The 25682-nt window shown below is 40.4% G+C and overlaps 3 protein-coding genes across 7 annotated transcripts in view; 1 reads left to right on the top strand and 2 right to left on the bottom strand.

Moving 5' to 3' along the window:
• Nucleotides 1-1068, bottom strand: part of ankrd27 (ankyrin repeat domain 27 (VPS9 domain)) — a 29447-nt gene extending 28379 nt beyond the window's left edge. The window contains exon 1 of one of the 2 annotated variants that reach the window (XM_019279596.2): nt 686-1068. The gene's annotated coding sequence lies outside the window, so the exon portion shown is untranslated. Of the gene's footprint in view, nt 1-635; nt 655-685 lie in introns of those variants that run through there. The other variant, XM_019279599.2, reaches the window with a different exon arrangement.
• An 865-nt stretch (nt 1069-1933) lies between these two features.
• Nucleotides 1934-21937, bottom strand: tdrd12 (tudor domain containing 12). Of its 4 annotated transcripts, none has more exons than XM_019279573.2 (35): nt 21821-21937; nt 21477-21572; nt 20345-20509; nt 20100-20230; nt 19815-19934; nt 19559-19614; nt 19320-19405; nt 18867-19044; nt 18627-18691; nt 18414-18538; nt 18230-18295; nt 18075-18126; nt 17088-17161; nt 16529-16588; nt 16333-16410; nt 15640-15700; nt 15261-15368; nt 14317-14502; nt 14051-14204; nt 13772-13899; nt 13403-13594; nt 13007-13135; nt 12592-12709; nt 12346-12485; nt 11978-12207; nt 10410-10491; nt 9877-10058; nt 9562-9769; nt 9190-9282; nt 8817-8989; nt 7529-7837; nt 7011-7124; nt 5539-5692; nt 5290-5350; nt 1934-5152 (listed from the first exon to the last, which is right to left on the bottom strand). In XM_019279573.2, the coding sequence occupies exons 2-35, from the start codon at nt 21498-21500 to the stop codon at nt 5079-5081; spliced, it is 4176 nt and encodes a 1391-aa protein (XP_019135118.2). In that variant the 5' UTR covers nt 21501-21572; nt 21821-21937; the 3' UTR covers nt 1934-5078. The 4 variants fall into 4 exon arrangements, with proteins under 4 accessions (XP_019135118.2, XP_010739316.3, XP_027128823.1 ...); XM_010741014.3 differs by having other exon boundaries at nt 16333-16407; XM_027273022.1 differs by having other exon boundaries at nt 18087-18126.
• A 791-nt stretch (nt 21938-22728) lies between these two features.
• Nucleotides 22729-25014, top strand: faap24 (FA core complex associated protein 24). The gene is made up of 4 exons (XM_010741001.3): nt 22729-22990; nt 23791-23933; nt 24031-24186; nt 24525-25014. The coding sequence occupies exons 1-4, from the start codon at nt 22897-22899 to the stop codon at nt 24774-24776; spliced, it is 645 nt and encodes a 214-aa protein (XP_010739303.2). The 5' UTR covers nt 22729-22896; the 3' UTR covers nt 24777-25014.
• The last annotated feature ends 668 nt before the right edge of the window (nt 25015-25682 follow it).

The following is a 25682-nucleotide window of genomic DNA, read 5'->3' as shown; positions in this document are numbered from 1 at the left end:
ACAATAAACACGTATCCGACACGTTTACTCTCTTTTGATACAGTTAATTATCTTTCTTATTTAAAAAAAAATATTTTTTAAACAGTTGTTTATGTATTTCTATATTGTTCGATCCATTTATCTATCGTGTTATAAAATATAAAGGGTGGCGAACATATGTAGTTAGTATGCAACGATTTAAAACGATGTCTAATGATCTTTTACTGTGTTCTTCGTGTACTACACTTCGCAGGGCAAATGTACTCGACGTTAAATGTCTCATTTTCTGAATGGAGATAGGTTTGAAGTGCTTGTTTACACGGGGCTTAGTTAGCATTCCTAACGGGACAGCTTCTGCTTTCATCCGGCGGTGCACATCACAGGAGACAGCACATATCATGGGCTATTTCTGCTAAATTAACTGCTCGCCACAATAAATGTTTGCTCACATTTCTGACCTCAGATATTCAGACTTTTAACGTGACTCAGCCGAACAGAACCGGAAGTTTTACAATTAGCCGGCTAGCTACAAACAACGTCGTATTAAGCAGCCGACAACATAAAGCGGAGCTAAACAGCTAGCTTAGCTCTGCTGCTACACTGGGGCATTTAAGGACAGAGTATTAACGTGTTAGCGTGGACAACTCATAACTCACCCACAAAAATCAGCCAGCAGAAGCAATGGTTACTAAAATGACTGTTTTACCTTTTATCAGTGAGTCCCTCGGGTCATCCAAATGTGGGCATGGCAGTGACAAACACCTACAGCAGCCTGTCAGGAGCTGTTTACTGCGATCAGCTGGCTAACCAGCTGCAGGACCTTAGCCTTAGGTCCGGGTTGCCAAACATCAGACAATAAAACACGTAAAAATAAGCTGTTAAAAGAGCCGCCTTTCCGCGTAACAAAGTCTGGATATTCACACGTCTTACGAATCCAATTTAGTCCCCACACGTAGAGAAACAGTGCGTGTTTGAGTCCTAAACTCCTGTTATTGCTCAACTGACCCAGAGACGCCGCTAAAACAAACCGGTTCACACTGGCCCCTGCCGCCCAGCACAGTGTACTTCAACAGAGGGAGCCCAGCTCCACCACTGCTGCACAGACACCTGGCTTATCATGTGGAGTGCTACCTGAGGTGTTTAATGTCTTCTGTGGCTGTGGAGGAGCTTCACACTAAATTCAAATGATAAAAAGTATGTAGAATAGTTAAATTATCTCCCAAGGAACCTCGGACATCTATGCATTACTAATAATACAAACAAATGCAATATATAAACACACATTCTGCTGCTGTACAGTGCCGAGTATGTTTACTTTTGATACTTTAAAGAGCATTTTGCTGATATCATTGTACCTTCCCTTAAACATGTGGGCACTCTAGTCTAGTACCTTTAAAAACAGAGTTTACAATGTGCTTTGACAGTCAAGCGCAACAGGATTCAAGGGCAAAATAACAACAGTGAGCAAAATCAAGATTTAAGAACCTGGTTATAGCAGTTGGCTTTTAAAAAAACATGACAATATGAAATATAAAAGCACTTAAGTGAAGGAAGACCATAGGACAAAGGCAAAAATCAAAGTAGCATTTTCACCAAAAAAATAGCCGACCCATTTTAATTAACTGAACAAATAACTGATTTGTTTTATTGGATTTACAAAGTAACATTATGGAGATAATTACAGAGCAAGAGAAGCAGATTCACACACATTTAAAGTCCATGTAAAGGCAATTCTGAGATTTCTTTCAAAATACATTAAATATGTTTGAAAATAGTTGCTGAAAACACATGAAACAACTTTGGATATATTGCTGAAATGTGGAGTTAGAGGTGAAAACAGTTTTTCACCAGTTTTTCAGTCCAGGATTTTTTGGGCGGTCCTAAAGGGTGGCTCGATGACACGCTGAGGCCACCCTGAGCATACCCCTGCACAGACTACTGAGAATACTATTTATTTTTTTACCCAATTTTGACATCTAATTTCATAAATTTGTCAATATCTTTAATCATTCAAATTTGGCTGGGTGGTTAATACCACTTTCTTCTTTGGTCTGACAAACTCGGAACACATATTTATTCTTACTTTACATGGACTTTAAAGCTGGTAAATTTAAACATATAGAAACATTTGTGGATCAGTCTGATATCACACTGTTATTTAAATCCCTGTGCCACAGTTTAGTCCAGACCATGACCACACATACACACACTCAAAATAAATGTGACCCTGTGAAACTTCACCGACAATGAGTTACAAAAGTATTCAGCCCTTTGACCATTCACAATGTTGTACCACCAAATTAAATTTAACAAATTCAATTTATCTCAAAGTTTCATCTTAAGTAGATTTAAAGTTGAGATGTTTTTCCCACAGCCAACATCAAAGTAAACTAGGAGACACCGGGGCAGACCAAGACCTTGCTGGAGGGATTATATATATCTCATTTGGCCTGGGAATGCCTTGGGATCCCGAAGGAGGAGCTGGAAAACGTTGCTGCGGAGAGGGATTTCTGGAATTCGTTGCATAGACACCAGGACCCAACCCCCAATTAAAAGGAAGAAAATGGATAGATGGATTTCTAGAGAGCAGAAAAGGGAAAAAACACAAGAAAACAACACAGAGAATTTTTGCCTCATGGTGCCATTGATGGGACACTAAAACTACTGTGAAGTGTAGCTGCTGTTAACTAGTTAGCTCTACACAGTTAGCCATACTGCCCAGAAATGGGTGATTGGAGAAGGAGGGGAGTGTTTTGGATCGCTGGGAGGAGGAAGTTTTAGGCCCAGGACAGGGGGGAGTCTATAGGGAATGCTGATGGAGAGTGACACCAGTGTCATTCCTAAACTGGTAAGTCAGATGAGCGGGAAATGTAAGCAGAGCAGTGGCTAAGAGACACAAAGGATAAGATGTTGACAAAGGAAGCTAAGAAGAGAAAAGGAGAGCATGACGCAGCAAGAAGTCGTTGGACAAGAGTACAATTTAGTTGGTTCTCAATCACTATTGTGTTAACTAATTCAGGGAGAGATTCATTTATTTATTTGAAAATGACATCATGACTTTTAACACTGTCATATATGCAGCATAACTCTTTGATGTCTTAACTGGGGGAAAAATAATAATTATATAACCTTTATAAAAATTAATGTCACAAGAACTAGAGTCTCAAGGGCGAATATTTTTTTGTAACCGACTGTACTATGGCTGAAAGTACAAAAAGAAACAAAATATAAATGACAAAAATATTTTATACTTCTCATGAAAACAAGGTGCTATAAAAGTAAAGCACAAGAATCAAGAAGCAGAATTCAGTTTCATTAACAGAAAACAATTTCACAGTGAAAATAAATCCATGAAACCTGACGGATCAAGTTTCATTACTAACACTAACACATACTTCATATATGTCCTAAATGCAAACAAAAGTGAAGGCTTGGATATCCACTCAACACTTATGTATCCACAAATACACCATCCAATCAGAGTAACAAACTCCAACTACTGGTACCGTTAGCTCCAATCCACAAACCTTACGGCAAAAAACAACAAAACAACATTAAAATTACAAAATTAAGGTTTTTCTTTTTCTACTCATTTAAATGAACTTTACTTTGGATTTCCTCCATGTTTTTTTTTAAACAGGGGGCTGTAAATGCCATTAGAAATTGAACATTTATAATAAAGTAAAATAATAAGAATGAATTAGACAGTTAAGCTTCACAAAGTTAGCTTCCCCCAACTGTAATCTTTAAATATGTTCTCCAACCTTAAAACATAAACTTTAAATTACCCACTCCTAACTTACATAAATCATTTTAAGCTCTTTAATATTATCTTTTAAGGATCCAGCATCAGATGGTTAAAGCTCTACAGAACCAAAAAGCACTAATTGGATATTCACAGAAACTACAGCTGTAACTGGTTTCTATTGACCACCTTGTTGACAGACTGATTGCTGGACCAATTTCAATTTGTCATTTTTCCTTGTTCATTTGAATGAGGGGACTGCGTTTTGGCTGCAGTGGTATGGGTCGCAAGGGGTCCTGAAAAAAATGCAGAGACCTGTGGTGGAGAAGTTATTTTGGCTTGAAGCCTATGCGGCAAAATAGTGACATGAAAAGGTTTCCTTTGGGTTTTGTCCAATGGTCTGAGAAAGAGAGCGAGCAACATAGACAGGGAAGGAGAGAAAGTATCTCTTGTATCAAGAAAGCGATCAAGTGTACCAGTGAAATATAAAGTTATTTCCTGATTGTTTCATGGCAGTTACAGTCATTACGTCACAGTATGATGTACTGCTTCTTCCGCCTTCTGGCTAATCTAAACATTGTCAAAGACGTAATGAATGACGCATTGGTGCTTGAACAAGCCATCTGTAACAGCACCCACCTGTCAATCAAAGTAGCCATGCTGTTAACATGTTTATTTCTGCTGTGAAGTTGGACATTTTAATATGAGGGCTATGGTGATTGACTGCAGCTTTTGGCACTTCACTGCCACAGAGGTTGTCATTTGGCATTTTGACAGGGGTAAACACAGGGGTTATCAATGATAGTAATTCATGTCAAACAGAGTCAGGGTGCTGCTGTTATGCATGTTGGCTGGAAAGGCTCTGATGCAATAAATGGAATGTAAAAAATTGAAATAACCGGCTGCACTCAAATTGAAACACTATCATACCAAAATTGGAGCACTACGTCAGGAAGTACATAGTCTACACAGTGTACAACAAAGAAGTGTACTAACAAAAGTATCTGAATTGAGACACAGCAAAATATAAATCTGGCCTGATGAAGAAAAATTGACTCGTGGGTTTTTTTCTCTTCTCATATGAAGGACATTTCTGACAAAAGATTTGGTTGAACTTCTCTGCAACATGAAATTGAGGTGGTCAAATGTCATCGTCGTTTATGCTTGAAGAAAAAAAAAAAAAAAACTTGTTGGAGACATTTTCATTCCAAATCTACATGTTTCTCTTCCCAGATCCCTGATGAGCACAAGCACCAATACAATAGATGACACATGGAAAACAGATGATGGGATTGTAAAGCAAAGACATTAAAAATGAAGTGCTTTTTGTTTCTTAGCTTAGTGTCTTTAAACTTCAGTCGCTCTCACTGCCACTCTCTGAGCTGACACTCCAGTTGTCATCCCCTAGGTGCTCCAAAAACATCAGACCTGAAGACCAAAAAGTATAGACATCAGATGTAACTACATAGCAGGTATCAAAGATGATACTTCACATTATTTTCCCATGAACACAATTTACAGTCAAATGTACGCTCCCTCTGGTTTTCACTAAGTGTGGTTCTTACCATTTGGAGCACTGCCTTCATCCTCTTTCAAGTGCTCCATGTCGTAACTCACAAAAATACTCTGGAAAGAAATAACCTTGGTTAATAACCTTGATTATTTTTATTATTAATTAATCTGTACTCAATAGATTAGTTGATGAAAAACGATGCTGAAAACAACTGATCACTTATCAAAATTCTCGGTAATTTAATAACAGACAATCATTGTTGCAGCTCAAGCTGTGGACTGAATTCAATGAACTTCAGTACCTTGTTCCTGAGGAGTCTTTCCCAGTATCCCTTTTGTTGTTTGACCAGTTTGAGGACCGGCTCGTTAGACTTCATTTCCCAGCAACAGCCATCAGCAGCAATGCTGGCTTCAAGTTCCAGGTCGGCTCTGTAGGTCCGACCATTCACTTTGCCACTGAACGATCAAAAGAGAGCAGTTTTCTAATTTAACAACATATAATTCAGTTGTCTTCCATGTGTGCTCAGGCTGTAAAAAAACCACACTCTGCCTGCACCGTACCCTCAGACACACCACAGTCTGTCCTTCACAATGACCTACCTTATGTCCTCAGTCAGCCAGGCAGCAGACTCCACTGGAGACTGGCAGCTCCGAGGTCACCATAAACACTGGTGTGCCATACAATATTTCTTTGATCGTTATTTTACAGACAAATTCTCAGAGAAAGTAAGATCTGAAGTAAACCTCTGTTAAATCAATTTGTTGGTGCTTCTGACTTATCTGCAGTTTATACATATTATTTTAAATTTACAAACGTGTAGGCATTTTTACATTTTGTATCTGGACATTACAGATGATTCTCCTGAAGTCCAGATCCATATGCACGGAAGTCTTTATCGTCTCCCTCCAGATCACACCTGCCTTTGTGCAAGCACCACAACAGATGCAGCGTTAAGGATGTGATCCCTCACCGGCTTCCCCCATGCCAACAGCCTATATGTGTCAGCTGGATTGCACGACCGAGTCACTACCAAGAATCAAAGCTGGGCTACTAATATTTAATTATCCATATTCCTGCAGCTCACCAGCAACTTTCACCCAAATGTGTACCATAGCCGATGAACAGGGACAGGAGGAAGGTGATTAGTACAAACATTATTATTAATTATTATTATACATTCTGCTGCCCACCTTCCAAACTAATTTATGAGAAATGTGCTACTGAGCAGCCCAAAATCACTGCTGGGAAAATTCCTTCACCACAACAGCCCTACAACCAACTGCTATATAATAATCATGTGACACTAAATACTGATTTTAGAACATTTTATTACAGGCAAAAGTAGGTGATCATTTTGTGCCAAAACACAGTTCAAAACTGAAAAGGCTGTGGATGGAACGGCTGATGTCACTGCAGCAGAGCAGCAGCAGTAAAAACTTGATTTTCTGAATTTAATCTGTGTGCTAACATTTTGTGCCACATGATGTCACAGATTCATTTAAATCTTTACCTGTGAAACTTCTTCCAGAAACGGATTACAGAACAACTTTAGAGGTCAAACTAAGAAAAGGAATGAACTTCATGGCTAATTATCAAACTGTTAACCTGAACTATGTCTCATATTTGTGTGTGATTTAATTCACACAGAGGCTAGCCATGCTGAACATGTACCCACTCCCACCGGTGTAAAGTGCCCTGGATAAGAAACCCCACTGAATGTGGGATGTATTGTGCAGTAAGTGAGCGATCATTGGTGGTCTGCTCCTGACGGACCTGTAAACGACCCTGTCAGGGTAGAAATCACAGCACTGACTCTCCGGGTTCATCAGCTTCACCTTCACCATCACAGAGTCGGACGTTTGGTACCAGTGGACCTGAGGGTGGAAACTAGAAACAAATACATTTACAGTTTAGTTTTTAAAATCACCCAGTTTATGCACTGTAGATTTTAAAAGTTAAGACTATATGTGACATTTAGAACATTATTATAGCAGCAAAATGTAGAGTTAAGGTGCCATCTCCCTGTTTTGACCTCCGAGCATTGTTTACTTTGCATTTCAGTGCAGTGCATTTGAGTCTCTCTGTCTGCTACTGTTGGCTTTTAAACTGTATCTGTATTCTATTGAACCAGCATTAGTGATTGCTGGAACAGCGGAGAGACTAGTTAGTGTAGTTAGTTAGTCTCCCCGGAGACATGTAAGCTAAATCTAAATCTTTGAAACCTGAATAAAAAACAATTAGTTATTAGAGACATCATCTATATAGCAGACTTCTACAGTAAAGAGACAAACCTCGTCATCTGCTCAGCTGACTTCAGGTCAGCAGTGTGGTCGTTTCTCTGTTCAATAGGTGCCTGGCTTGCCAAAAGGGATCTCTGATCACACGCAGAAACAAGGTGGGGTTCACCTGCTGCTGGTGCTTGTGGTACTGGTGGTTCTGATACCATGGACTGGATCATTGCAGATTCTGGACTACGTGGCTCACATGGCTCGAGCTCTGGAAGGTCATCGAGGCGACTGACCTCAATCGCTCTGAATGCTTCAGCCAGAATTTCTTCCTCAGCTCTGATGACCTCCGGAGACATCGGACCATCCCCTGACCTACAAATAGCACTGTCCTGTTTCACTGATCACTGTAAAGGTGGCTGATATATTCTGACTAGGGATGTAACGATACACTCAACTCACGACTCGATTCGAGTCACGATTTTTTTTTCACGATACGATTTTTTCACGATTTTTTTTTTAATCAAAATGAGCTACAGACAAATTATGACCAAATAAAAATATCTTTTTATTTGTAGGAAAAAAATCTCTCTTTACAGAAACTCTCAAGCAGTTTGTGTTCTTATTAGGGCTGCCAGCAAGCAGCTGATCTGACCATTACCTTTCAGCTTGAAGTATGAGCTAACTGAAAATAAAAACAACAAGATGATAGCTCATTTACCCTTTAATGAGAGTCCACGGCCCCGGGAAACGGCGAGGTCCGGGCGCTGTAAACGCAGAGCCGGTCGCGGCGCACCGCCTCGGAGGAAATGCGCCCGGCGGGGGCCAGCCAGTGCCGGGGAGAGGTCCCACGAAGGGATCCTCCCGCACTGTACGGCTGTCCCTGACCCGAGTTTAATCCCCCGTGCAGACTGCGCGGAAGTTGCGGTGATTGGTTAAAATTGCAACACCCCTGGATTCACGGGGATTCACTGAAGTTGCGTTGAAGTTGCAAATCGCAACATCGTGAATTCCTGGAGGGTCTGTGTTATGGTATCATTTACGGTACAGTGAGGCCTGACGCCGATTACCACTACTGCGCGTGTGTGTGTGGGTGTGTGTGTGTGTGTGTGACACAGAAAGGCAGATGCGGCAGCGGAAGCTGCGGCCACAACGTAACCTATTTCTAATTTAAAAAAAGACGAAAAAGAACATATCCTACTTCTCTCGCATTCGCCAAGAATCGCGATTCATTTTTTCTGTCAACCGATGCGAGTCGTCACGCATTTGTACCGATTTTAATCGTGTCACGATGTATCGTTACATCCCTAATTCTGACATGTACCCAGACCACTACAGTTGAGTATTTCTTTACCCAGAAATGTGAGATGCCTCCTTGCAGCTGTTGCTCTTGCTCTCCTGACAGAGCGCCTTCAGCAGGTTCAGATGCTCCGGGTTGCTGACTCCCATCCCGGTGTTCAAGATTTCTGACTGCACGTTATGTTCATTGATTACAGTTTTCATACCTGGCACCTGTGTCACACGGACCTCGGAAAACAAGACGCAACAAGTTTACTGCACCAAACACAGCACAAAACAGGCCAGAGTTCACATTAGACGTTTTATTCAAATTAATAATGATACTTTGGATAAACTTTAAAAGTGTATAGTCTGCAGGACTTAAGAAACCTTGATCTGTTTCAAATTTACTGACCGATTAAAGAGATGACTAACAGGTAAAGACTTACCATGGGATCAACGAAAACAGTGTTTCCCAGACTGAAAACCACTCTGGCTCGATGCTGCAGGCCTCGAATCTTCTGGGTGATTGCTCTGGTGACCTGTGAGCCAAAAAATGTACAATCACATGATAACCACATGGTGGTTTCTGCTCGTAAGCATAAATTCTAGGACAAGGAAAGCCACAAATCTGAGTTCTTCAGCTGACAGAAAGCCAGCTCTCAGCATTGACCCTGTTACTCCTGTTTAACACCTGCAACTTATTTTAGCTCTGACTGTGTTTAACAAGGATTATCACACATAGTGGAACCTTCTGGTGGCAGTGGTACTGGTAATGTGTTTGTGTATTTGAAAGCAAAGTGAGGAGGTCAGCAGGAAACCTTGGGGTGCCAGTTGGTCTCAGCGTCAACTGGTTTCAACTGGCAGAGGACGATCTCCACAGCCTGGGCGGGCAGAGAGTGAAACTGCTCTGGGAGTTGGAGGATCTGATGGCATTTAACCTCCTCCTCCTTCCCCACATCAATAAATCGAACAAAGATGGTGGAAAACACACGGTCACCTCTGTCGGGGACAGACAGGATCTTCACCCTGCCACAGGAGAACACAGTTACATTACATACATTTATCCGAGTCTGCAAATCTCCTATAGGGTGATCAGCCCTTAAGTAATACTTATATTTAGTTTCATGTCAGACCTGTGGAAGACCTCGCCCTCCTGCACCGCATACAAGCCTCCCTCCAGAATGTCCATGGCCCCAGGTTTCTTGTCAGTATAGTAAGAAGTCATCTCGGACACCATGCTCTGAAAATCTTCAACCTCTTTCCAGAGAATACGGCCGTAGAAAACAGATGCTGTCTTAATGTAGAGAGGCATGACCTGGGAGCATTGGACACAACACAAGTCCAAATTTACTGCAGTGTAGCAACAGATGACACTACAGGTTTTAATCAACAATTTTTGTTGATGAATTAATAAAGATGAAGGTAGGAAGTGTGTAAGGGGAATAATATACTGCGAGCTTCAGATAAGTCAATCAAAGATCTGATTTGTACTTCAATAGATGAGATTTAAATTTAGAAACATAGAAACTTAGAAACAGCATGAGCAAGGTAAAACATAAGCTGTATGTATTTTATGTATAACCACTATGAAATCCTGGTGTTGCCCATTTTGGAAGAAAACCAAAGCAGTTAATTAAATTAAATACAAAAATGTGAACGTCCTCACTTCTATGACTCCTGCAGCGGGAAGCACTGACTTATCCAGGTGAGGAACGAATCTGTGTCGGTCGGGACACACACTGCTGTCTCTGCAAAAGAAAACATACTAAATCACATAATGTTCTCCTTTACTTAAAAAAAAAGAAGAAAAAAATCATTTTAATCTGTAATGAACTAGACAGTTTCTCCAAACTAAGCCAGACACGGGACAGTGGATTTTAATCATCATACATGGATGCAAGAAAATTAACTTGATTAACGTAAATGTTAATCCATGTTTTTAACTCATGTCACTGAGGTGTGTGTTACCAGGTGTGATGAGCAGTTGTAGAGTTTGTTTAGGGTAAAAACTAGTGCCTTCAAAAAATAACCTATTAATTCTGGCGATTAATTTGAAACAATTAACGTGTTAAAAAGAAATAATGCAATTAACGTGGTTTTGTTCACTTCCGGTGGCGGCTGACCCATAACCTTTGGTCACATGCACGGTCAAACATCTATCCTAACTAAAGGAGAGTCTATGGCGGAAAGATGGATAAGGACGGACTTTTAGGGGGAACATTTCATTTTAAAAAGTTGCCCGACGGCTCGTTGGACAAAAACAAGGCAATTTGCACAGTTTGCAAAGCCGAATTTAAATTCCACAGAAGTAACACGACTTTAACATATCACCTCAAAGCAAAACACCCAGTCTACACTACAGGAGTGTGGCACTCCTCAGTATATTTCCTCATTCTGGCTTTTTTCTGTTTGCACTGTGCATATGTGCACCTTAAGCCAATAAAATGAATGAATTTAAATATACTTTCTCTGTGTTTATTCTACATTAATTTGATAATTTTACATAAATAAATATTCATTATAAGCTTCGGTCTCAGAAAAATGCAATTAATTTCTTGATAAATTAATCGCGATTAATTACAGAAATTTTTGCGATTAATTAGGTAATTTTTTTAAATCAATTGACAGCCCTAGTAAAAACACAAGAATTTGTCGCATCCAAGCTGGACTGTTTCTATTCTAACACAGCCTTAGCAGCCTAAGAAGTCCACAGACCACACGCATGCTTTGTAAATCATCTTGTGTCATCTCATCCAATCAATCAATATGCATTGCATCTCATGTAAAGTGAGTGAGTTAGTTACCAAAAGGGAGAAATAAGTGAGTCAGACAAAAAAATAAATGATTTAAGGGCCCAATATGATAAATCCACTAGAATCCTGACAGATTCATTCACAACCCAACATTTAGCAAAAAAAAGTAAATACAAACAAATATCGGAAGAGTCAAATATTCCAGCCCTACTGCACTTCTGATTCAAGACTTACAGGCATAATTCATTGTCATTTGTTTTTGTAAATACACGTTCCGTCAATTAATCCATTTACTAACTCACTTTTTAAGCTCTGGGCTGTGGTTCAAAGTCTGCTTGCTCTTCCTGTGTGTTATATTTTATATTAAACCAAGCAGTTCATACAGCTAAAAAAGGGTTTTTCTGGCCATAACAGATTATAGACAAAGAGTAGATCAACATGTACTGAGGGTCTAAATATCAAATATCAGTGGAAAGCTGACCTGCAGACTCCAAAACTCTTTAGGTAGTTGCAGAGAGGTCTGTTGGTCTTCTGTTCCTCCCGGACCACATGGACACCCTCAGCGAAGGACAGCAGCTCAGAAGGCAGCAGGGCGCTGGTTCTCATTAGGTAGCGCAGAACCCCAATAATGTGACAGACGTTCCTCTCTGAGATCAGCAGCACTGACCTGATGACATGAGGGCGGCTCTCTGGCTGATCCTGGGAAGGAACCTTGGAAAAGATATTACAGTAATCACAGATATTTAAACATAAATTTCATGCAGTGCACCTTTTAGATGCACATGTGGTGAAACTGTGCATCTCTTTCTGTAATCATTTATGTGGGAATAGAAGTTTGTCTGTGCTTACTCGTTCAGAAAGGTTTCTGAAGTTCTCTGCCATGCAGAAGAGTCGGCTGCCAAACACTTTGGGAGAATTGGGAAAGCCATAGTGGACGACACAAGTTGCATCTCTGATCCCCAGACACTTCAGACACTCGTTGGTGGTCACTGGAGGTCAAAGGTCAATCACAGCAAAAATAACAGATGGCAGCACTGTTAATGTTGAGGGAGGACACTACATTTCTCTACTGTTGATAACGTTCTCCATGCTCACCCAGAATAACATGAGTGCCAGGCCCGATGTCTTTGCTCCACTGCTGTACAACAAAGTCAAACTTGTGAGCTAACCCTTCATGGGTCTTGAGGCAGAATGCAGATTTGTTGTTCACAGCCTGAAGAGTAGAAAAGACAGTGGTAAACCTTTAGTTTGTTTTTTTGTCAGATATCATCGGTGCACTCTGTCAGTCAATCTAATCTGTGTGTCATTAAACTTTTTACGTTGCATGCTCCCTCAAAGAACTCAAAACTCCAAATGTATCTGCTGCTGCAATAAAACATTCCAACTGTGAATTGTCTGACTCAACTTTTTATTATTATAGACGCAGCGTACTGAGTTTTAAGACATGATAATGATCCTAAATTATAGATCAGCACTGGAATGTACAGTATAACTGAAGTGGCCACTTCACCTTGAACATGTCTTCCACTTCCTGAGCAGAGTTGGCTACAATCAGAGTCTTCTGGCCTACATCAGGGTTGAAATCCAACGCACCCAGCAGTACTGAGATCTTACTGCTCTCTAGAGACATGAGGATGATCTATGGGAAGACAAACATTTCCCTAAACTGAAAATCTCATCAGATCAACATACAGCTGAGCATTAGTATACGCGTACATAGTTCTACAATAGATAAAAACATTTTTGGTGTAATTCACAATTAATTTGAAATCAAGCGAAATGAGGAATTGGATCAAAATGTTAATTTTTACACACATCTTAAATAGTTTTGACTAAAACAGATATTTCATTATAAATGTCGGCAACAACATAAAATTGTAACTATGGATAACTCATTGAGACTGACCTGCTGAACGTCACCATACAGAGCAGCTTCTGCAGGGAGGGTTATGACAATGCAGGGGTGTGGCATGTGATTGGCTAACAAGCCCTCCATGTGACTGGTCCACCTTTTCGCCACGGCGACGAGCTGCTGGGGACAGGATGCATTCTCCTCGCTGGAGGTCACCTTCTGGAAATGCTGTAAAATGGTCACCATCTAACGGGAGAAAACATTTGTGTTTTAAGGAAATATGAAGAAAAGTTTTTACCACATGAGCAAAAGAACATATTCATGAAATGAATATGAAAGTTATTTCTTCAGAGAATTAAGGCGTTTAATGACGCAGCCTGTTTAACATTGTTAAGTTATAAAAAATGATAATAATAAAATCACCTGGTCTGGAGCGTGAGTAAACAGCTGGTCTGCCTCGTCCAGCACCAGGTGGTACAGACGCAGGAAGAGGAAGCAGTGGCAGGACAGGAGACGCACCAAACTGAAGGGAGTGGTCACTAGCAGCAGGCCTGGAGAAAATAAAAATAGAACATTTTGGAAATGATGACAATTTAATTTGGAATAATACAACTTATAAACAAACTGCACCTTGAGATTTTTTTCATAACGTCACAAATCTTTAGCTGACTGCTAGCATGATACAGATTGTGCTTTGCTCACAGTTTTTGGAGATCCTGACAGCTTTAGCCTCGTCTTTGCCGACACCCAGCAGCACACTAACAGGGTTGAGAGTTGGGAAGACCTTCATGTCGTCCAGCGCGTCACACACCACCTGTACCTTCTCCCAGCCTGGACACAGCAGCACTGCTATCGGCTGGACGCAAACACACCAACACAAGCAGTACAGATCCAAAAATGAAAACACCATCCTATAAGGAGTATTTCAGAACTTCAAGTGGCCTCCTGCTTGGTCCTGAAGTACTCACCCCTGCATTGGTGGTGCAGGAGTTGAAGATGGAATAGAGCAGGATGTGGGTGAGGATCGGGGGGAGGTAGCTGATTGGCTGGTCGGCATTCTGGGAGATGATGACAGTGTTGCACCCTCGAGCCAAAGCTGGCCAGCTGTAACTGTCAGCTGGAGACAGAGTTTTGTACTGTTTCCTCCGCAGCACCTGGAGATGGAGTGGTCACTATGTGAATCTCAGGTAGAGTTTAAACATGCAGCTTGGTTTTAGTGTCAGTCTCCTGTCACCTCCAGTCTATTCTGCCCACTTCATCACCAGCTTTTGTGTCAGTAAAATTCCCCCGCAATTTAAGTGATACCAGGAGACTTGGCCAGTACCTGTAACCGCTTCAGATGGAGTTTGGATAGAAATCCACTGAGCTGTGGACAAGCTGCACTGGCAACTTTGCCTAAATGTTTTGAATGTTCCGGGTCTGGTGGTAGATCACAAATTGTTCTTCCAAATAAAAATATTGAATCAACTTGCTCCTTCTGCCATTTAATAACTCTATTATGATGAGAATTATTTCTTTAAAAGCACTGCATGTGTGTGAATGTGTAGAAGGCCTTAATCGTCCAACTAGTTCTGGTGACAGCAGAGATTAAACGACCAACATAATTACATATATGAACAATCGATCTGAACAATGGAAACATTCACATGAAGTAACATTTTACAAAAGCTAGTATTAATTTAACATGCATCTTGGGTAATCGGATCACAAGTGGATGGTGTTAAACACAAGTATAAACGACCACTAAAAAAACATTGTGATCCGATCGCTCAAACCACTCGCTGAGGTGGTCTGGGATGCATTTTGACCATATATCTTTTGTAGTGTAACTACTAACTTCTCCTATTTTAGATGTTCTCATTTTCGAGTCTAATTTGCCCAAAAAACAAACAAACAAATAACTATTGTTTACTCTACGGAGCGTATCAGTGATGGGGGCATCATCTAGGCTGGTGCAGGGCTCCACTGGGAGGGCAGAGTGCACCAGAATCCCAGTCCTCCTGGGATCACTGGGAACCACCTTAGCAAAGACAAGAGAAACAAAGACAAAGGAGACAGCAAATATGTTGATAACATCATGAAGGCCAGCGAGCACATTCACACATCATACTAGAGTTTAGGTCAGCTGAAATAAACACCGCCTCCACAAACATAAGACATGGGACTGATGGATTCATTCAGTCAAGTTTGGGGGTTCTTTGGTTGTGACCACAGCAGGGACCAGCAACCTTCAGACCACAAACTCAAAAACATTTTGTTTATAAAGTCTAGAATTAACTAAGAGAACCTACCACATCATCTGCAGTGTCTGAATCAGGGTTCAGAGGCTCCGGGTTCAACCACTCCAAAAGGCTGCATTAGACATAACATTCAGAAAGACATTCATGTGTTTTGACCTCATAAGATACTATTTTATAAGCTTTGCCCTGGATACTATTCTAAAGGTTTTTCTTTATTTGCATATAATCATACTACTTGGAATTATCCGAATATTAACTTTCAGGCTGAGATTTGTAGTAACCTTACAGGCCATCAAGTGTTCATTAGCAGTATCAGTTTATTAGTTAAATTTAGTAGTACTTTACAGCAGTGATTCTCAACTGGTGGGTCCGCCCGTTCTCAGTGGGTCGCGGGCCTTTGCCTGGGAAAAAAAATGTTAAGAACAAAATCCTGTGCTTTTATTTTGAAGTGGATTTTTTGTTGTGGGCTGCTCTGGTCCAAAATGCCAGGGCCGATTTTTTGTCCCAGTCCGCCCATGGTCACGGCTTGTCCTTTAGGGGTGATGGTGGGTCCCGAAGCCAGACCAGTTGAGAACCACTGCTTTACAGTTTTAGTCAATAGTCAGATTTTGGTCAACTTTAAGTCAAAATATTTTGGGTTTTTTACTTTAGTGTGTGTGTGTGAGAAAGAAAAGAAAAATGTCTTTAATGAAGGGTTACTTGTTTTGCAGCCATTCAACATCTTTCCTCTGAGCTGCAGCTCACCGTGAACAGGCCTCCTCTTCATTGCTCCGCATCTTTTCTGCCTCTGTCGGTCCTGACTCTACTGATCTACTCGAACTGCTAAAAAATAGAGTCAATGAGAATGGAGCTGCTCAACTCAGACAGTATCCTACACCAGATATTAACACAGTAATGTAGCAGTGATGTAAGAGATACAGCTTTAATGGAGAATATTTACCTTGTTTCTTCATCTGTTAGATGCTCAACTTGACTGCTCTCAAAAAGACATTCAGCTTCACTGATGAAACACAAATCAAGCCAAAGTTACAAAAATGATAATGATGTTCACTAAACATAGAACAAAATGATCACTCAAATCGCTCACGGTCGTGTGCAGGAATTTATATGACAAAACATGCATGAGAAATACTTAATGCACAATTATACCAAGTTAGATTTTTTTTGTCAAAATGCAAGCCTCATGTTGCCTACTCATTAATATATACAGACATTCATTACTGGATTACTTTGATACTGAAGAACACATCATAATTCTGAAGTTCTGAACAGTCTTGTCTATGTTTTTAAGTGGATTCATTTATTTGATGGACATCAGAGATAACAATATCCTTTGGAAGCGTATGTCACCCCGAATGATATCAATACGTGTTTCATGTCTGTGTGCTCATAGGTGTATACTGAGTGGTTGTTTAATTTCCCGCCTCCCCGTTAATTTAATCTGGTTCGAATTGGGCTTCAGTCAAATTAAAACTGTTGAAGGTGTGCTGGCAGCATACACTTCCTGTCCTGTGCCGTTGATGGAGGTTGTCTGTTCAGGTTGACAGTTTTTCAGCTCCTCGTGCTGGTTGACCTAGAAAACAAACAAAAAAAAATAGAAGGAAGATCTCTGCTAAGATGTATCTATAGTGCTTTTTAAGATTGTATGTATAGTCACAGCACACCATTCACCTTAAAAAGGGAAAGATAAGATTACAGTGAACCCTCGTTTATCGCGGGGGATACGTTCCAAAAATAACCCGCAATAAACGAAATCCGCGAAGTGAGTTTTACAATTATTATACATGTTTTAAGGGCGTAAAACCCCTAACCACACACTTTTATACACTCTTTTACACATATTTTGTACAGTACTCCCTTAAACAGGACGCAGAACACATGTGCGGTTCTCCCTTAGCCAATCAGGACGCAGAACACAATGCGTGTTCATACTGTACAGTACGCTGTAAAAAAAAAAAAAAGCATGCAAAATGACACTGAAAAAAATCTGCGAAACAGCGAGTCCGCGAAAAGTGAACCGCGATATAGCGAGGGATCACTGTATTACAAGCAATGAACAATGTACTGCTGTGGACCGTGCAGCAACAAAACATTAATGAAGATGTATACACACATGCATGACGATGACACCGATGTTACAACTGACCTATCTCGAAATGTTACAAAAGTAAAAAATAATTTTTGTATCTGCCCTGATTTGGACACTGACACACAGGCCAGTAGTTTTGCCCTAATCCTGCTGACAGACAAACAAACGTATATGAAAGCTTTACCTCCATGACAGAGATAACAGGCTTTTTTTTTCCTTCAGGAACTACTAACTGAACTGTAGAGGTAAAATTTATTATGTAACCCACCTACAACATTTGTAGGGAAGCAAAAAGAAGAAGAAAACAATGCCCCCAAAAATTTAATTATTAGAAAATGCTGAAAACTACATCAGAGCTTCAATTTTTGAAAGCAAACACTTCCTGTGTTGAACTCACAATGGGAGCCACCTGCTGGTTGCTGCTGTCAGGATTCAGGAATTTTAGGAACCTGTGAGGTACAGGAAGAACTCTGTCCAATCAAACATGTTAAAAAAAAGAGAAGAAACATGTTGCTGATTTCAGCCCACAGGTATGTAATCATCAACTCTCACCTGAACAGGCTGAGGTTTTTGGTCAGAGCTGCAGCCAAAGACGAATCTGTGTCCTCTGATGAGCCACTGAACATGAGAGCAGGTCAGTGCACTTCAAAAAACTACATATGCTATGACACAACTCAGCCTTACTCTTCTCTCTGTTCAACAGCAAACTGCTCAACTAAACCAAGTGTGCACCCACCTCTTTGCAGCAACGGTGTCTGAGCCTTTCTTTGATTGGCTGCCTGGAGACGGCTGTTCTTCTGTGATCTCTATACTTCTGCTGCCTCCCTCAGAGGTCTTCAGCTTGGCTTCGTGCTGTTGACTCTAAAGCAGCACAGAAGTCAGAGGTGAGGATGTGTGGATATGTCCTGCAGAGCTGACAGTTAACACAGTGAGGAGAGCTGCTGCTGACCTGTGGAGTGGAGGGATCCGTCAGCCAATCATCTGCTCCAGCTACAGCCAGATTTTGTGACCTCACTGAGGGTTAAACCAGATTTGTATGAATGTAAAACAGATTCACTTCTTAACCCAAAATATTCACTGCAATTTATCACCCGACTGCACATGTGGATGAGTTTACATATACAGACACCCAGTGGGACTGTCATGCTGTCCATGTACGTCTTAAAAATGTGACTGTCAGTGTGTTTACCAGGAGGTGGCTGAGTTTTTGCTGGCAGCTTGTTTGAGGTCATACAGACAGTCTGGTTTAAGATGCTGGAGTTCAACATGACCGGAAGTTGGTCCGCCTCGTCCAGCCAAGTGTCGGCAGCTGACTTGCTAATGTAAACTGCAAACTTCTTGGCCACCAGATCATCGTTCACACAGATCTGAAAAATCACCAGGTGAGTATTATGCATTATGTGGAAATATAAAAACTCTGATAACAAATTAATATTGTAATATAACAAAACCAACCAAAATCAGTGAAAAATAACAACACAAGAATATAAACAGTAAAGTTACTGTTCAACTTAGATAAATATGCTCATATGTCTTAAAAGGATAAAGTCACACATTAAAGTAGATCTTTTCTGATCTTATCTGTGTTTATATGACAATAATTAATTAAACTTGCTAAAAGGTCTGAGGAGTCAGAGTTCACCTTGATGTCACCAACAGTCACATAGAGCTCGATGGAAGTGGAGTCTGACTCAGGTTCAAGCAAAACGACCTCCGTCCGAGTCGACACTGATGGAAGGAAGCAAACTTTCAAAGTGACTCCTCAAATTTTACGTTTGTACGTTACATCGATCTCAACACAGTTTAGGAAATGTTACTTTGAAGACCTAAAATCTACAGAAAATAATAAACAGTTGTTTATCTATCTGATATGTTGGTCACCTTGCAGCAGGTTGTGCAGGTAGAGTGTAGCAGAGCTATCCCACTCTGTGGACAGACTGCAGAGGAAAGGGATAAAATATCAAGCCGAGAGTGAATTTTATTTTAAATTATGATTTAAAAAAAAAAAAAATCACAACACAAGGATAAAGCAGGGAAAGATGGGCTTCAGAGAGACTTCAGCCATTTTTACATGTAATAAATAGCATGTATCGTTAATCCATCCACAGTTCAGTGGTAAGCAGTGAGCTTGTCTTACACGGGCTCTGCCTTCTTCTCGTCGACAGACACTCGCAGAGTTATGGGTTTGATTCTCACAAGGTGAAACTTCCTCGCCAAGAAGGGCAGCTTGAGGAAGTCTGGTAAAGCAACTCGGATCCTGGACGGACCGAAACAAGAACACAAAAGTTAGAAATTGAATGACACGGAACAGGAGCTTGAGACCAATAACCTGTTAAAACATAAAAAATCAGAGTATTGTATTTGGACTAATTCAGTAAAATGCTAGTGGTCGAGAGAAAGACTGGTACTGTTCTGGTCTTACTGATCTGAGGGGATGATGAGCTGTTCTCCATGGTCGACCAGGAAACAGTGAGCCCGACAGGAGTCTACAACGATAGATTCCACTACAGCCCGACACCATGACTTTATTGCTGACCAGTACACCACACACACCTGAGAGGAAATACAGTATACACATCTAATCCACCTCCAGTCCCATTACGATGTCACAAGACGGCGTGGACTACTTACATCATCAGTGTGTGTAAAAACATGGTGTTGCATTACCTGTCCCTCCTCTAACGACGTGGGCTTCAGCTTGCGCAGGTCCAGAGTGACGCTGTGATAGTAAAGGTTCATCTGAGTCAGCAGACGGTTGTATTCTTCTGTGGCCTCTGCGTCACCACGGGGACCCTGAATGACCCGACACCAGAGGCAGGACGGGTTCTCAATCTGCAGAGGCCGGAAGAAATATTATGGTACGATTTCACAGAGTCACCTGTTAAATTTCCAGTCATATAATCAGTTTTTTCTTCAGCCTTAAAGGCTGTTATAGCAGCATGTTAATGCCCACGGCCTTCGCTCTTAGAATGACATGAATACTGAATATACAAGATGACAAAACACAAAAGCAGCAGTCTCACTCTTGATCAATTAATCAGAACTAGTATCACCACATCCTTGAGTGATTGTCTAATCATTTCAGCACTACTAACAGTATATTCCCACCAGATGATCGACTATGTACGAGATGATCCAATGGAGACATATTTTGATAATAAATTAGATAAAGACACTTAAATACAGAGAGTGCAATTCTTACCATGGTTGTAACATCACTGATAGAACAAATGGGAGCATCAAGGGAGAACAAATGTTTGGAAACCACTGATGGAAATAACACCATTCATCATTTAAAACCTGTTATTCTGACGTCCAAATTTCGACACACTGATGTTAAATTAATGGAGTTTCTCCTCTGTAATAACAGCAAAGCGTGGTTCATTAACACACAGGAACGAGTCATAACTACAGCCACATTAAAAGTCAAAGCTGTCCAACCCAGACTCACATTTGATTTGGTTTACATGTTACATTTACTGGGGATTCTTCTGTAAACTTACTGACCTCTAAATGATCGTTTGTTTCTGTTTAGTCGTTTTGTCTTGTCACAACATAAGGGTGGAGGGGAATTTTATAACCGCAACTGAAGCATGCATTTAAGGAAATTACACAAGCAGAATTGCAACCTAATTTCAAGTCAATTACAGTAAATTACAAAAAATAAAAAAATAATAATAATTCACCAAAAATAAACAAACCCACATAATTCAACATTTTCCAACCTTCCAACGTTTTTCTCGCGCACAGCCGCAGCACGCACGTTAATTAACCGTTAGCTCATTAACTGCTCACTTACCTTAAGAACAGATATTTTCACCATCCTGAGAGAGTCCGTCAACCCACACTGACGTGCTGAGAACAACCACGCGTTTGCTTGAAGTCCAGTTTATCCCTGAAAGCCAGAAAATAATTTCAAGGTCAGACAGACTTCAACGTTTTGTTTTTTTTTCGGGCTGATAAGCGCCTGTCAGCTAGCAAGCTAACGTTAGCTCACGGGCGGTACAACAGTTCTCAAATTTAAAACTAAAAATGTAACTAAATGAAGCGGGGAATTTGGCGGGTGTGCGTTTATTCAACGTTTTGCGTTTTTTTCTGTTTAGGTTTACAACTAGTTTTATGTGTAAAAATGTGTAAGGTTACCTGTGTCCGAGCTTTTGAACGGAACGCTTGAAGACGAAAACGCGGCGTAACGGACACCTGACTCTGATTGTGACCGTTAGGGGTCGCTATGGAGACACGGTTAGGCGACTGTTAGATTATTTAAATCAGTTTGTACCAGAGTTATCCTAACGTGAATAAAATAACATCCAAGTTAAACATATTATGTCTGATATTCTCTAACATGTATCAAACTGCCATGAAATCCCCAAGAGCGGGTTTAGAAGGCCGACAAAGGTCTCAGTACAACTAATCAACTTTTTATAGGAACATAATTCAAATCATTCTCTCAACTTCAACAACAATTTGACCTCCCATCAAAGGATTTGTATGGGCACCTCCTGATAAAACTTTATATAACAAGCCATAAAGACATGGAGATGGTCAGCAAAAGCCCAAATGAAATCAGTGTTTACTGTACCAATAAAAAAACACACACATCCAATATGTATGAAAGTTTGTTGGCACAAAACTCAGAAAATGGGAAATAGGAATAAATATAATAACTGATGATACTACATGGATGAACATATGAGCAGGTTGTCATAAGGGAATTAAGAGACAAAGAATTTGACTGCAAAGTAAAGACCACATATTTTAATACCCCCTTCATCATAAACTCCAATGTGGCATTTTGTTGTGTACAACATTGGACCCACCACACACACTTTTTGGGGACTGAAGAACACGAGACACGAGACACGAGTATGCAGTGTATATACAGTGTGGATATATTTCTAAGTTTAGAGTAGTGTTTAGTAGTTTTTAATATAAAGCTTATTATGCAAACACACACACACAGTGTGACTGTTATGGTGGGAGGATGTGTTGTCTCTCTCGTCCTGCAGGGGGCGACAAAGAAACACGTGCTCCTCACCTTCACCAACAAACTGCAGACGAAGAAGAAATGAAACGTTTTGGAGGCAAAATAAACCCGCGTGTTGTTGTCAGTCAGCTGATGTTAGTGTGTTTTCAACTCGGCCGCATGGATACAGCTCATTTTGTACATTCACTGTCTAGAGAGAGTTTAATAAATGCGGTGAACAGTGTTCAGCTTCATGGAGACTAAAGCGGCTGTTGCGGTTCCTCCGTACGGACATGTTGTTGCCAGCGAGAAGTGGAGAAACTCATCACTTATTCAAAGCTTAAAGGGTAATTAACTATTTTATTGGAACACTGAAGTAAAGGCCTGTCAGCATAAAACACTGACTAGCTGAACGTGTGCCAAACGCCATAAAAAAAAAAAACATCGACTTTGTTTTTCTGTAGAGCAAATAAATGCTCATATGACATGAATGTGCACATTCTGTGTTCAAAGAGTTGTCATTGTAAAAAAAAAAAGGTCAGCTGTCGGCAGGGAATAGTGTCAGAAAACTTTTCACAATAAAGTAAGCGTCATAACAGTCTCATGAGTCTGAATTTAACGTAAATATTGTGTTCTTGTGACTATTTGATTAGCTTTTTAATGAGCTCCCTGAGTGGAGTTTTGTGTGAAAGAAAGCTAAAGTCACTCCACTGATGATATCTGCTGTGTTATGAACTGTTGGTAGGACAAAATGAGCTTGTTTATTGATTTAATAAACATGACAGCTTTGGGTTTGGGAAACTTTGATTGGCCTTTGTGACATTTAATGGATCAAGCAATTAATCCAGAGATTTATGAGTTAATCTGTCATTGTTAGTTGTTGTTTATGCCTTTTGTTGCATGCATGTATTTGGCCAGATTAAAGTTTAACCTAGTATACCCACTTCTACACTTATTAAGTGTGCTTTATGTAGCCTCTGGTACGTGATGTCTATATTTGTGGCTTTCAAGCCAGTCAACTAAGAAATGTCACAGCAGATTGAAGAATGGCATGATCTTGTCTGCATATTAATAAAAAACACTTTTAATTTTCTCAATGTAAAGAAAATGCTCTAATAAATAAGCTCTACTCTCCCATCTGCCGTAGGTGGAGGTGTGAAAATCCTCTTTGAGAATGAGCTCGGTGTGGCAGATTTCCACCTGCCCAACAAAAGCTCCATCCTCTACGTGTCTGAGTGTGACATCATAGCAGGAAACAGCTACAAGAGGAAACTGGTTCGCTACAGAAATGTGAGTTTAATTAACGAGACGAGGGACAAAGCAGTTTTGATAACTGTTTCCCTGTGCTGTTGTGTGTGATATGAACGGTGTCTGTCCTGTTTTAAAGAGCAGCGGTAGTTTCCAGGAGTTGGTGCTGGTGGAGAACACCAGACTCAGTGAGCAGTACTTCTCTGCTGTGCAGAAATTTGTGCTGTTTGACCTCGGCCTGACTCTACTTCCGGTCAGTGGGCAGGCTGAGGCCTCACAGCTCATCACTCAGATCGTGAGTAGTGAATTAATTCTATAAATGATATTTTTTGTGTCTGGAATGAATATTTGGTTTACAAGGGAAATCTAGATGTATATCTTTTAACCTTACGCTTTCCTGCCAGCTGAACTAAGGTGAACCCATAGTACTGAACTAATAGTTGTCATCCACTGCCAAAGAAAGTTGAGGGTCACAGCCTGCAGGTGTAGGGTTGTCAAGATGTCTGTTGGTTTTAGCATAAAAGAGTCATACTCAGATCTTTGGTGTGAAACTAAGCTCTCTGCCTAAACCTCTCATAGTGGTACACTTTGCTGACTGATGCTGATCTTCCAACCTGCTCTAATCTTCTCCAGGTTCACAGAGATGGCAAGGAGAACCCCTTTAGGAGGAGGACTTCATCTCAGCTGCTGGACCCGCTGGTCCTGGCTCTAGTGCAGCAGGTCCCTGGGGTCGGCAGGGTCAAAGCTCTGGCCCTGCTGCAACATTTCTTCAGCATCCAGCAGCTCTGTAACGCCGCCCAAGCAGAGCTGGAGCCCATAGTGGGTCAAGCTTCAGCTCAGCAAATTCATAGTTTCTTCCACAGACCCACAGGTGCTGGATCCTGAAGACTCAACTCTGGGTCTTGTTTAACCAGGAAGGTTTGGACTTAATGATAATGCAGATTAATTTCACTTCACAAGGACACAAATTCTGTGAAAGAAAAGATTGCAATGACAAAACAATCTAACTTTGCAGCATTTTTCAAGTGTGCAACTGTAAAGAACAATATTTTTTACTGTTGACTATGTGTGAGCAGCAATGTTTGTGAGATATTTCAGCCTGGGCCAAAGTGGAGGACCAAAAGACCAACATTTCTATTTATAAAGCAACGCTGCTAACATGGCTGCTGAATTCACTGCTCTTTGTCATTTTATACAAAATAAATACATAAAGCTATTAGATCAATTGTCTGATCTAATTGTTTAATCTTTGAAAATTTTCACATATCAGCAACCTGTATTTTTCTCACTCACTCACAGACGTAATGGGGTATTAAAGATTGTCATCATAAGTCTTGTCTGAGAACAGCTTTTTTTCACTTTTGGTATCCATGAAAAACAAATAACACAATTAGACAACAAAAACATTATTTTGATTTTGTTTATTTAAAAATTTAAAATAGAAAAGCAAATGCTTTTTGTCTCATTTAGAAACTGCTCTTCAGTAATTTGTGGCAGTATGAAACACTTCAATAAACTACTGAAATTATACAATGAGTAAACAATAAAAATGTTTAAATTCAGTTTGCAGAAATATAAGGAACTGCAATGTTGTGGGTTTTTTTTGTTTTCTGATCTTTACAAGTGTGGAGATATATATATATATATATATATATTATATATATATATATTCATATATATATATTCATCTCAGCAACTTCTTCCACAAATTCACTGCTACTGGATTCTTAAGGCTTGGTTCTGGCTCTTTATTTAACTAGGAGGGTTTGGGTTAAATGATAGTTGATAGTA

This window comes from Larimichthys crocea, chromosome XXI, assembly GCF_000972845.2.
Source record: "Larimichthys crocea isolate SSNF chromosome XXI, L_crocea_2.0, whole genome shotgun sequence".
Classification (NCBI taxonomy): domain Eukaryota; kingdom Metazoa; phylum Chordata; class Actinopteri; family Sciaenidae; genus Larimichthys; species Larimichthys crocea.
The sequence above is the reverse complement of the archived record's forward strand: the minus strand, read 5'-3'. Positions and strand labels throughout refer to the sequence as shown.